Below are 13245 nucleotides of genomic sequence, written 5' to 3' on the forward strand. Positions count from 1 at the left end.
TCACCCAGATGTCTGTATTGTCTCACTGTCCTGCCCATTGCTCTGCTGGCTTCTGTGCTAGTGAGCAGCCAAAGGAGAAGTCGCTATCTCAGGGAAACAGCAGAGCTCAGATGTTCAGCATCACTCTGGTCTTGCCTCAGTCCTCTTCAACTACAGGATAAGGTTGGGTCTGTTTACTTCCTTTCCCTGGGAGAAAAGGGTGTGTGAAGTCATGGGGAAGGTGGGATTTAGCATTGCTCAAAGCCCATCTAACCAGACTTGAAAGATCCAAACTGAAGATTCAGCAGCAGCAGCAACTTCTTTTTATAGAAGAAAACTAAAACTAAGCTGTGTGTGTGAATCCTAGAGGTAACTATTCTTAATTTGCTTTAAAGCAGGAGACTGAAAACCTTGGGACTGAGGTTCCAGTAAGGAATTGGGAAGTGAACCCTTGCTGAGGTTTTCAGAGGCATGTGGCAGGGACAGACTGAGCAGTGCAGAGGTATTTGCAGCTGGGCAGAGGAGCAGCTGGGGCTGCCTCACTCCAGGGTAATTCCTTGCTCTGCTGGAGCACTTTGGGCTCTGGTGTCGGTGCTTGCACTGCATGTGCCAGGAAGCCAGTGCAGCTCCTGAACTTGGACTGTGCACAAGCACTGCTGTGATGTGCTGAGGGTCAGCCAGTGTGCAGAAGGGGATACTTTTCTCTGCTTTTACAGAGTGCTGGCTACTATGCAGTTGCAGACTGATGAAATATCTTGACTATCCTGAAGACAAACCTGTGCCTTTTGCTGCCATTCCTTGTTTAAAACACAGTTCTGCAGTATCAGTTCATATCAGACCAAGGACTGCTGAGTAGTTGGGCTCTTACTGTTTTTGCTCTTTGCTTTAAACCCCCATCATTTGTGGACTTAAGAAGTTCCAACTTAAGCTTTGTGCAGCTTCCTCTTAATCAGTAGCGACTGTCTTTGTGAGAATCAAAGATAAAGCTTAAAAATCCAGCTGGTATGTGGATAATTTTGTCATAGCAAAGCAGTAGACAAACATTTTTTTTGTCTGGCACAGTGCCTCTCACTAGCAGCTGTAATTTATCATAGAAACCTACAAGTGGTGGGATGTGCTAAACTTCTCCAGTGAGCTGCCTTTGGGGGCTGAAAGAAGGAAAATGTGATTTCCTGTGGCCTTGCTGAAAGGAGCATCATTTTTTCTCTTCTCTTGGTCATGACTGGGGTTCCTGGTTGTCACCCAAGTGCCACAGGTAAGCAAAAAGAGTGGAAGAAGGGAAGAGGCACAACTGCTTTTAGGACACTTTCCCTCATTATACCCACTCTGCTCTAAGTGAGCTCATGGTGATTCTGCTCTAAGGCAACAGGACCCTCCAAAGGAAAGCTGTAAAACCCCACACTTGCTTTTTAGTTCAGGCTATTTCAGGCAGCAGATTTCAGCCAAAGACAAGAAAATTGAATCTTGGGAGTAGACTGAACTCTTCTTTTTGGACTGGTTACTGTTGGGGACTGAGGTGCACTTTTTGATAAGGAATATTGCACATATTTCCAGACAGCATCTGAGTGAATGAACTCCCAAAGGAGCAGCTGAGCTCTAAGGAAACTGAATTATCTCTGGAGCAAGACACTGAATACAGGGAGAAAATCACCATCAGGTGGGTACTTGTTGCAGTTTGAAGGTGAAGTGTTCGATGAGACTGAAGTGTTGGGGCAATAGTCCTGTAATAACCCAAGCTGCAGAAGGATGGAGTTCTTGAATGGAGAGATGATTGCTCACATCCCCATTTCTGATATTTTTCAGATTTGATTGTTGAGCACAACCAGTGCAGACCTCTTGGATAACACCTGGTACTTAACTCCTCAGCAGTGCTATCAGAAGAGTGGCTAGGCAGACCTTCTGCTGCAGAATTGCTCAGCACATATTTTGAGGAAGGTTTTATTTCCCAAATGAATAAAACATTAATCCTGCCTGCTAGCATGCATAGCAATAATATGTTTGTCAGGGATTTTCCTTCTCCTAACCAGCCTTTTGTGTGGAGGAATTAATCTGTGCTTTAGAAATGCAGTGCCTTCCTGCTACTCTGGCTCCACAGAGCATCCTGAATGACTGAAGGGCCAGGGCCGAGCTGGGTTTCTTCCCCTGGAGGCATCCAGCCTGTTCTCCCCAGGAATGTGGAGGGCTGTTTTACACTGACCCTGATTGTTCAAGGGCAAACACATTAAGCTGGGTTTGAGAATGATTTATTCTTTATTTTCTACCTCCTTTTGTTCTGTTATATACGAAATTAAGTGCACATAATCCCAAAAGGCTCTATTTTTAATTCTCAGATGGCCCATTTCTTGCAACCTGTTTCAGAGGTGTTGGTCATGATTGTCCCTGCTCAGTGACTCCCACAGTGACTTCTGCTTTACTTGGAGCTCTGCTCTGGAGGAGGGTCACACTCAGCAGCACAGCCCTGCGGCCCGAGTGCCACTGGCAAAAGCCACAGCTTCAAACAAGGTGCTGAGATGGATGTGAAGTCCAGCATGTTCTTTGCCACACCCTGAACCTCATCTCCTCTTTTTCCTGATTTTTAAAGCACCAGCTCTAGCAGGGCCTTGGCTCTGCTGGTGGCCAACAGAGCAGTTGCCCTGGAGCTCATCTTTGTTTCAGAAGGGATGTCTTGTGTCTGCCTGTCTGTCTCCACCCTTGTACCTTGTCCTCCCTGGGGACGTCCCTGTGGGCTGGGAGCTGTGAGCACTTCAGTTTACCACATGTCACTGTGCTGTGTTCCCAGCAGGTTGTTTTTCCAGCCATCTTGTTCCTACAGATGTTTGCAGTGGAGCAGCAAAGGAGCTGAGGCAGAGCAGTTCTGCTGCTGCCCCTGGGGTGCCAAGGGGGTCTGCTCAGTCTCGGCCCCCCTGGATACCTGCTGGGATCTGTGATGTGTGTGAGCCACATCACCCTCTTGGCAGTTCCCCTGAGGTGTGCATGGTAACCTGAGCTCCAGACCCTCCCTGGCACAGGGATGGTGACAGCTGCAGCCTTGCTGACAGCTCATGGAAAGGACAGGGAGATCTGAAACACTATAGCTCCCAGGACTGCAAATTCCTCCATCACAGGCCTCTGCCCAGCCTCCTTGGTCCCTTCTTGCCTGAGCAGAGGCTCTGGATGCCAGCAGCATTTTTTTACCCACCTTTGGGACTGCTGGGTCAGTTATTGTGCCTTAAGGGGGATATCAGTGTGAAGCCACGTGGCTCATGCTGGTCTGGCAGTTCCTCAACGCCCTCACATTTCCCTCTTGGTTGTTTGGTGGATATGGGTTCATACACAGGGTACCAGGGTACAAGAGGTATGACAGTGACACATCCTCCCCTCCAGTGAGGCTGCCTCTCTGCTGATAAGATGACAAGGAAAAACCTGATGCTGCTGGTTGGGGTGTCTCAAGGTGAGGGTGGCAGGACTGAGCTGGAGGTGAGGTAGGAGGGCAGTGTGAAATAAGTCTGGAGTCATATCCCTGATAAGCTCCAGAATTTCAAGTGTTTCATCCTATCTGAACTTTGGGGATCCTTTTAGGCTGACAGAGGATTCTTCAGGCTGCCATAGGGGGATTAAACAGTTTAAACAGGCATCATAAGGCAGAGTTGGGGTTGCATCAGCCATGGCAGACCCAGTGGGTTTCCCCTCTCATACAGATTCCCTGGGCAGCTTCTGCCTGCAGGACTTGCCCTTTGCACTGCCTGACAGTGCCAAGGACTTATATTGACCCTAGTTCCTGAATAGAAATGGTGCCCAGGTGCTGGGTGCTCCTGGAGGTCCAGGAAGCACACAGGAAACAGCTGTCTCTGCAACCAGGAATGGCAAAAAGAAAATATTTGGTTTAGATGCTAATAGGAACTGAGTAAAACCTTTGATCTCAAGAGGCTTTCCTGTTTGTAGAGGAAAACTCTTGGGTCCCAGAATGGGAGCAGGGAGTTTGAACACACCCCTCCTGTGTACAGGGGCCCAGGTAGCATTTTGCACTTTTCTGTGATGAAAATGATCTTCCAGGGAACAGTTTTTATCCCTGGTGTGAGGACAAGAAAAGAGTCAGATCTGGATCTTCCCGTGTGTCCTTCCCACACACCACCACCCTCCCTTTCCACAGTCTCTGATGGGCAATATGGTTTGTCCTAAGATCAGGTGAGAACACCAGGTGGGTATTGCAGGAGGAACTGTCTGAATGTTCACATAATTAGTGCATTTCAGAGGTTGGAGAGCTGAGATGTTTGCAATTGACTGTGGTGCACAGCAACCTGCAAAAGGGTATTAAATACTGTTGGAGTCTGAGCCAACCAGGCAAACTGGTCCCCTGAGGTCATAGGCAGCTTCTGGATGGTGTTTGCTGCCCCTGGCCCCCACAGGGACACCTGCAGGGTATGTCCAGCCAAAAGACAAGGAACATGCAGAACTTTTACTTTTGGAGGGCTGAGTGAAAAAATAAAAGATCTGGTCAAATATGGAGATAAAATCTTAAAGTAGCTCCATAGGTGCTTCATTGCTTTGTAATTGTGAATTCTGCAAGGCCGGAGACTGTAAATCTGTACCTTTCCAGCCAAACCTGCTTATATTATAATTCTTTAGACACAGACTGTGACTTAATCTGGGACTAAGTGGAATGAGCCTCACCATGACTTCTCTGAGAAGATTAGAAAGTGAGGGGGTCTCACTGAAGCTCAACAGGAGGGACCACTCCTGCATCTGCCATATTTTAATACATGTTAGAATTGTTATTAAGATACTGCACTGGCAATCTTTAGATATTGTATTAGCAATAACTCTGGTCATAATCACCCACATAATCCCTGTGTCCTGCTTCTTGCATCTGACCAAGAACCTTCCCTCGACTACTCTGTTACTCCTGAGCTGCACAAGCCCCTGCATCAAAGGATGTCTTGGCCACATGCACAGCATTGGTCTGCTGCTGCCTCTGTTTAGCAGGTGGTTGTGCCTTTTGGGGCTGCGGGAGATCAGCATGTTTTGCCCTGCAATGCTGTGAATTCCCTTCTGTCTCAGGAAACTTTCAGCTGTTTCTGTAAATGCTGAAGAACCTGAGTGCAGTTGGTGCAGAGTTGTGTGGGTGAGCAGTGGGGTGGTGCTGGTGTCTCCACGAGGGATGCTGGCAGGATGGCAGGTATTGGGAGGATCTCTGGACACCCCAGGCCACCTTGCAGTGCCCATTCCCTCTGCTGGGCATGGAGTCAGGACAGAAATGCCTTTTGAGATAACAGAGGCGCCAGGTCCCATCAGCTGCTGTGTCCATCTTTAGCCTGCTCTCCGGTTACCAGCCACCTCCCACAGCTGACTCCAAAGATAGGCAAAGCCACCTCCTGACGCCTGGGCTGGACACGGTGGGGAAGCAGAGGAGGGATCACGGGCAGGGATGAGACTGGTGGGCTTTTTGTGGAAGGAGTGAAGGACGCCCCGAGTTCGCCTGAGCGATGGCTTTGCTGTGCTACAACAAGGGCTGCGGGCAGAGGTTTGATCCTGAACACAACGCCGAGGGTGAGTGGGCTCCTGGGCCTTGTGGGAATGGGAATATGTGCCACTTTTCCCAGCGTGTGGCCTTGGCTGCCGTGCTGGAGCTTGAGCTGCCAGGCCCAGCACAGGGAGCCCACATGGCAGGAGCTGGCTCTGGATCTTCAGGATGTAATGGGTGGCTCATGGGCAGGATTGCTTCTCCTGAAAACTTTTGCCTGGTTTTCCCTTTTCAGATTCCTGCCTGTATCACCCGGGTGTTCCCATTTTCCACGATGCCCTGAAGGTGAGTGGGGCAGGAGCTGGGGCTGCAGCTGCAGGGCCTGACCTTGCCCACACCTGACCAGCTTGTCATTTCCTGGTGCCCAGGGCTGGTCTTGTTGCAAGAAACGCACAACAGACTTCTCTGAGTTCCTCTCCATAAAGGTGAGTGTCCCACCAGCCCAAATGCACCTGTTCTTCCTCCCTCCATCCTCTCCTCCTGACCCCTACCCTGCCAAGGCTGCCCCTTTTGCCTTGCCAGCCAGGGCTTCCAAGGAGCCTGGAAGCAAGGGTGCTGCTGCCAAAGGGCAGGTTCTCCCACAGAAGGGGTGCCAAAAGGGGCTGGGATTCCCCACCAGAATCCTGTAGGAGGAACACAAGTGCCCAAAATGTCTGCACAGCTGTGAATGTCTGAGTGGTCCTGGGGGAGGAAAGAGGCACCAGAGGCCTGGAGATATGGAGGAGACTCCTGCTGCCACTCAGCTGCCACACTGGGGTGCAGCAGGGCTGGGGCCTGTCTGCCATGGCCCCAGTGAGGCTGCCACACCATCTTGCCCCTGGGGAAGTCCCGTGGAGGCAGCTCCTGCCCTGGTGCAGGGTTAGAGCCCATGTTTGCAGGACACAGAGTCACCAGAGCATGGAAACTGCAGGATTTGGGAGCTTTGGGAGCAGCCATCACATTTGGGAAGGCAAAGCAGTCATCAGGTTTGCCTCTGCTGTTCAGGGATGCACAAAGGGGTTTCATAGCAAGGACAAACCCCCGGAGCCTTCCAGCCAAGGGGAGACCTCAGATGAGCCAAAGGCCAAACCAGTGAAGGAGCTCATCTTCCAAGGACCAAAATCAGCTGAGAAGATGCTGCGGGAAAGACCAAGGTGAGATAGGCTCAGCTTACAATTCTGCCCTGCTGTGCCACTTCTGCATGTGTCCTGCCCTGCTGCTTCCTCAGGAGAGGCAACAACATTTAAATTGCATAAAAAACCCCACTCAGCCTTTGCTGCTGCTGTTTCCCAGCTCTGATGAGCCAAGAGAACTGCTGCCAATTAAAGTATCCAGGTCTCTGGAGCAGGCACTGGAGAAACTGAACCTGTCCTCCGAGGACAAGGCCCTGGAGAGCAGTTGCACAGGTAGTGATGAGCTGATGGACAGCAGTGGGGTTGCACATGGCAACTTCAACATGGGGTTTTGCATGACAGTTCAGCCCTGGGCTGCGGGTGCTGTGTGTTCAGCCACCTGCAAACACACAGAACTGCATCTTGGAGTGGTGTTGGGATGATCAGTGTTCAGCTACTGAGCTGAGAATGGGGCTGAGGTGGGGATTTGGGGGCAGGTGTGGGCAGTGTGTGTGTCCTGGGGTGAGATCATGTTGCTCTTGCAGGGGAGGCAGCTGCCCAGGTGAGAGCTGGCACCAGGTGCAAGAACGCAGCCTGCAAGGCGGTGAGTACCTGGCAGGGTCCCATCTTTGTCCAGGCTGTGCCTCATGACCAGGAGTATTGCAGGTCCAGCACAGGGCTCGCCACCCAGGTGCCACCAGGTGCAGGGCAGGGTGTCAAGCCCCAGGTGGGAGGTGGCAGTGCCCTTCTGGTCCGTAGGCTCATCCTGTCCTTGCAGCAGCTGCCTCTGTCACCTACCAGCCACATTCCTGCAGGAGGCTTCCAGATTGGTGGTATATTCATTTTTCACTGCTGTGACTTACTTGCAGTGAAATATAGCACATATTCAGGATTGGGCATGTAAGTAAAATGCATGTGGAATAATTCCCACCTGCATTTAATTAATGCAGCACAGCCCACTTTCTGTCTTGCCCCAAGGCTGCCTCCTGTAGCACTGCCTGCCTCCAGGATGTGCGGGAGGCATGGAGGGGTGGGAGGGCTGGAACCCTTGGGAAGCAGCAGAGTGGGAGCAAAAGACAGGAGGTAGATGAGGACATGAGACTGACATGCTCTGGGAAGGAGGGGAAAGGACAGGATGGACAAATGGCCCTTTGCACCTCAGAGTGAGTTCTTGTGCTGTCCAAACCAGTCCCAGGCTGGGAGCAGGCTGTGTTTGGGAGAGGGTCTGCAGAAGGGCTGCTGCCAGGCCTGTGGGGGTGACACTTGTGCCAGGAAAGCCAAGGTGACTGCCCTGCCAGCAGCGAGCAGGGGCTAGTGCTGGGCTACTGGCTGGGCATTGTCCCAGATGAGTCTTCACAGATGCTGTACCTGGCAAAAGGGTGATGTTGGGCATTGTGCTGTACCCTCTGCATGGGTGGGCATCAATGAGTGAACACCTGGCTGTGCCACGTTGTGTTGTGCCAGAGGCACAGACAGAACTTTCCTCTGCTTCTCTCTCCACAGATCTACCAGGGCCCAGAGAGTAACACAGAGGTCTGTACGTTTCATCCTGGCGTTCCTGTCTTCCACGAGGGGTAAGAAACAACCCTTTACCAAGGAGAAAACTTACCCTGCATAGGGCTGAAAGTGTTGCATTGCAAGGTTTATTGGCCTCAGCAGCGTGGCCAGTGCAGTTGTGGGTGATAGCAGGGGGCAGGAGGAGCTGTTGGTTACAAGCCTCTCCCCCCCCACCTTGCTGTGGTCCCCTCTCCTGCTCCTGTGTGCACTCCCCACTCAGAGCACCCTGCTCTCCTCAGGATGAAGTACTGGAGCTGCTGTGGAATCAAAACGACGGACTTCAATGCCTTCATGGAGCAGCTGGGCTGCAGCAGAGGGTGCCACTGCTGGACAGAGAAGGGGGTAAGGGGGCCCATGTCAGCAAAGTACCATTACTGGCACTAGAGGAGTGCTGCTACCCTTGCTCTGCATTCACACAGGTTTCTGCAGTTAATTGTCATAATGTTCATAATTGCTGACAGACAATTCCACAGGGTTTGAATGTCTGATCTTCACCCATCTGCCTTTTAAAATGCTGCTCTGCATTCACAAGATGTTTCAGCTCTCACACTCAGTGGTCAGATAGGAAGCTGAATGAGGCAGGACTTGGCCCTGGGCATGGCATAGCCAGCACTGCAGCACAGAAAAAGTCAAAAGTCATCCCAGAAGTTTTGACTGATGACTGCAGAAAACTGAATCTGGTTTGAAACTTTTGCTCTACAACTGCTTCTTGTGAGGGATCTCATCCACATACCAACATGGTACCATGGCAGGGCAGTGGGGAGAAGATCCTGATTCCCAATGTTGTGTGTGTACATTTCCCCAGGAAAGCTCTTGACTGGGAACAGGCTTGAGCTGGGAAAGTTGCACCAAAGTGGCCCAAGATAATCTTGAGAGTGCACTGTGTTCCTGGGTCAGCACTGCTCACAGCAACCCTGTCTGAGTCAAATCTATTCTTTGTCCTGGAGCAGAAAACATACCGTGAATATAAAGAAGCCTGCAGTGAGTGAACTGTGATGTTGTGATACAGGTGTTTTGTGCTAATTGTCACCTAAGTCTGGAGCCAGGATTTTTCCTGGAACATTTCTTTGGCTGGCAATTTGGAGGGCTGCAGGGGGTGATGCTCAGAAATGAGCCTGGTGGGGACAAGGCTACCTGTGGCACTGACAAGGTGGAGAAAGGTGAAATGTGGCCAGTTGGATCTCAACTGATTCCTAAATTAGCATGGTGCTCTGATCCATGTCCAGCAGTAGCCCCTCCAGACTGAGTTTCCTGACTGTGCATGTCACTTCTGGAACAATAAGCGATTGTCTCTTGTGTAGCATGTCCTGGAGCAACCCCCACAGCACAGATGTTCCATGTTGCACGGGACAACCTGGCAGGGGCTGCCTACCTTTGTATGAACCATCTTCCCTCAAAAGCTTGCACAAAAGGCAGGATTTGGTCTTGCTCAGCTGATGCCAATCTCAGCCTGAAGGAGATGTGCAAAGCACCATCCTCCTGCTCAGACATCCCCTGTTTGGGGTGTGCCTGAGCTCCGGCTGTGCCATGATGGGTTCCTCTCCTCAGCAGGACAAGAAGGCAGTGCTGTGCCGGCAGGACTGGCACCAAACCAGCAGCCAGGTGGTGGTGACAGTCTATGCCAAGAATCCCCTGCCTGCCCTCAGCAGCGTGAAAGCCAATCGCACTGTGGTGAGTGGGGACAGCAGAGCTGGGATGGGGATGTGTGTTCCCATGCCACCACCTGATTTGGATGAGCCAGGAGCCAAACGGGGGCCTGGAGCTCCTTGACGGCTTATTGGTTTGTTGCTACAAGCAGAGTTGGCACTGCCAACCTGCTGTCCCTGAGCTGAGAGCCTGGCGGCTTCACTGCCGCAGCAGCTTCTGCCTGGCACCTTGGGCTTTCAGCCTCAGTGGGTGGCTTTGCTGGCCTTGAATCCCTCAGCCTCTGACAGACATGAACTTGTCAGGCTCTGAAGGGGGTGAAGTGTTGCCAGGTGCTGCAGGGATCACCAGACCATTACATGGGAGCCAGGATGTGGGATGCATTATGGTGCTGGAAGGCAGCTGCACTGTCTGGGGGAAGAGCTCTGGCAGTGCTGTGCTACCCACTCAGATCCTTTTCTGTTGATCTTTCAGCTTGAGGCCCATGTCGTCTTTGAAGGGAATAAGATTTTCCAGGCAGAACTGGAGCTCTGGGGGGTAAGATCCTGCTGACTTTGATTTCTCTGTTTCAGTAGCCTGTGTTGTCCAGGTATGGGCATTTATAGCCATCCCTGCTAGGAAATGCCTTAGGGGTTATGAGAGGGCCCAAGTGGCTTCTCTGATCAGTCCTGGGCTAAGATCAAAGCTGGAGGTCACTGCCAGCTCTACAGCTATTCTGAGCTTGGTCCCAGACTGCTCCAAATGCTCTTTGGCCCAGCAGGTCCCTGTCTCCGCATGCAATCCTGCTTTGAGTTGCAGGCAGACAGTAGTGAGAGGGGAGAGACTGATTTTTCATCTGCTTACTGGCGGGGAGGAGCAGTGAGACTCAGGAATTTATATGTGCATTTCTATTCTGTGTTTCTGGTGCGTGCTGCCCGTGCCTGCAGGCAGCAGAGCGCTGACAGGTGTGGGTATGGCTGTGTCTCAGTACAGCTCACGGCGGGGGAGAGGCTGTGCTGCAGCTGCGCATGTGGTTGTGGTGAGCTGAGCTCGCCTGAGCCCTGTACCAGCACTGTGGTGCTGCTTAGATCCAGCAACGTGAAGCTCAGCTCAGCTCAGCTCAGCTCAGCTCAGCTGCAGCCCAGGTTTCTCTCAGCACACAAGGAAAGGAGATTTCTCCTCTGTCAGGGCTCAGCCAGTATGGGGAAGGACAAGCATGTGCTGCCTATCCTTCCCTGCACAGCTCACTGCACCTTTCCCTCTCTCTTAGACCATCGAAATAGAGAAGAGCTTTGTGAGCATGGTCCCAACCAAGGTGGAGATCACGCTTTGCAAAGCCAGCCCTGACTCCTGGGCCAGGCTGGAGCTCCCCCAAAGCAAGTTGCAGTCCTGTGGTGAGCAGGAGAAGGAGGCTGCCAACGCGGAGGAGGCTGGGTTAGCGCGGGAGGAGGACTCTGATGACAGCTTGAGCTGGTCGGAGGAGGAATACGAAGAGCTGGAGATGGGAACACCGAGCAACTGACAGTCAAGCGCTTCTGCAGCAGAGCAGTGCTGGCTCCTGAGCTGCTGGGGACCTTGGCACCAGCTCCAGAGTAGCAGACCTAAGCCTGAGCCATGTGCAGGCTGCTGCATGCCCTCTCCCCCGGTCAGAAGGGACAAGTAATAAACACCCAGAGCAAAGGTTGCACTCTGAAGTCCCTGACAGGCACATAAGGAACGCCAGCGGGCAGACCCTGCCTTCTGCCACTTCCTCTCCTGTGCCTGGCTGGGGCAGGACAACAGGAGCGTTCTCCCTATCTGCACCTCAGGCAGGTGTCCCTGGGGGGCAGCGATTCAGAGCTCTGCGTCCTGCCTGACCCTGGCATTCCTGGGGGTGCTCACAGCCGGCAGTCCTGCCTGACCCTGGCATTCCTGGGGGGGCCGAACCCCAGGGTGAGCCGAGAGAGCGATCCCCCTGTGCTCTCCCTCGCCCGGTGATGGGGGAGCCGGGCCCTGGGGATCTTTGGAGGTTGATGGTGACTGCGAACACGGGGGACATGTCACCACCGCCGGCAGCTCCAGGGGAGCCGTGGCGACCCTGTAAAGCCTGTCACAGGCGTGACATCCCCCGGGGGAGGGGAGGGCGATACCGACGGCGCCGCGGCACAGGCGGAGGGTGCGAGGGCGGGGAAACTCCGCGGGGGCTGCGCGGGGAGCGGGGGCGGTGCGCGCCGTGTGCCCCCCACACCGGAGGATCCACCCCTGTAAAGGACCCCAGGGAAAGAGCGCTTGGTTGTACAGTCTCGTACAGAGCAAGCAAAAGCAACCACTCAGTTTTGCAATTATATCCTTTTAAAGAAAATAATTATCTTATTAAGAATGCATAATATATAGTTGTTCTTTACAGAGAGAGTGATTGGGCTGCCCAGGGAGGTGGTGGCGTCACCGTCCTTGGAGGTATTTAAGAGTCTGGATGTGGCACTGAGTGCCATGGTCTAGCAGGCAAGGTGGTGCTCGGTCAAAGGTTGGACTCGATGATCTCGGAGGTGTTTTCCAACCGAGGTGATTCTGCGACAGTGCACACAGACGTGTGCGCGTTATTTCCTGGGTATTAAAGCGAATCGACTAAGAAATTATTCAAAACCACATCCAAGCTATGTTCGCAGAACGCAGAATTAGAAAATAATTAATTTAGCATTAGCAGATACCGCCCACGCTGGGCGCGGAGGACGGAGTACGGGACTCCAGAGTGTGGAGCGCCCATCACCGGGCGGGGTCAGAGTCGGACTGTACCGGCGCACTCTCCCATCACTCGGACCGGTGTCGGGGCCAGTGCCAGAGTCAGCCCGTTCCGGTGCCCTGGCCCATCCCGAGTCGGTGCCGGGTTCAGCCCATCCCGGTGCCCTGGCCCATCCCGGTGCCGATGTCAGCTCATCCCGGTGCCCTCACCCATCCCGGTGCCGAGGTCAGCTCATCTCGGTGCTCTCACTCATCCCGGTGCCCTGGCCTATGCCGGTGCTCTCTCCCATCCCGGTGCCGGGTTCAGCCCATCCCGATGCCCTGGCCCATCCCGGTGCCGGGTTCAGCCCATCCCGATGCCCTGGCCCATCCCGGTACCGGGTTCAGCCCATCCCGGTGCCCTGGCCCATCCCGGTGCTGGGTTCAGCCCATCCCGGTGCCCTGGCCCATCCCGGTACCGGGTTCAGCCCATCCCGGTGCCCTGGCCCATCCCGGTGCCCTGGCCCATTCCGGTGCCGGGTTCAGCCCATCCCGATGCCCTGGCCCATGCCGGTGCCCTGGCCCATCCCGGTGCTCTGGCCCATCCCGGTGCCGGGTTCAGCCCATCCCGATGCCCTGGCCCATCCCGGTGCCGGGTTCAGCCCATCCCGATGCCCTGGCCCATCCCGGTGCCCTGGCCCATCCCGGTGCCCTGGCCCATCCCGGTGCCGGGTTCAGCCCATCCCGCCCCCCAAGTCCCTGGTGCGGCCGCTCTGGCGCCCCCTGGCGGGCGGTGCG

General features: G+C 53.7%; 1 protein-coding gene across 1 annotated transcript; it reads left to right on the top strand.

The window, feature by feature from the left end:
* Positions 1 to 5441: 5441 nt before the first annotated feature.
* On the top strand, positions 5442 to 11401 carry ITGB1BP2 (integrin subunit beta 1 binding protein 2). Its single transcript, XM_071569343.1, has 11 exons — positions 5442 to 5505; positions 5715 to 5764; positions 5848 to 5904; positions 6464 to 6612; positions 6752 to 6864; positions 7116 to 7174; positions 8074 to 8144; positions 8367 to 8469; positions 9679 to 9798; positions 10246 to 10308; positions 11021 to 11401. Exons 1-11 carry the CDS (start codon positions 5442 to 5444, stop codon positions 11270 to 11272), a joined length of 1101 nt encoding a protein of 366 aa, XP_071425444.1. The 3' UTR covers positions 11273 to 11401.
* The last annotated feature ends 1844 nt before the right edge of the window (positions 11402 to 13245 follow it).

Source organism: Pithys albifrons, chromosome 14 (genome assembly GCF_047495875.1).
Source record: "Pithys albifrons albifrons isolate INPA30051 chromosome 14, PitAlb_v1, whole genome shotgun sequence".
NCBI lineage: Eukaryota > Metazoa > Chordata > Aves > Passeriformes > Thamnophilidae > Pithys > Pithys albifrons.

Coding starts and splice junctions, on each gene's coding strand:
- ITGB1BP2 (XM_071569343.1), top strand. CDS start 5,442: ATGGCTTTGCTGTGCTACAACAAGGGCTGCGGGCAGAGGTTTGATCCT. Junction 5,506..5,714: donor TCCTGAACACAACGCCGAGG/GTGAGTGGGCTC, acceptor TTCCCTTTTCAG/ATTCCTGCCTGTATCACCCG. Junction 7,175..8,073: donor AGAACGCAGCCTGCAAGGCG/GTGAGTACCTGG, acceptor CTCTCTCCACAG/ATCTACCAGGGCCCAGAGAG.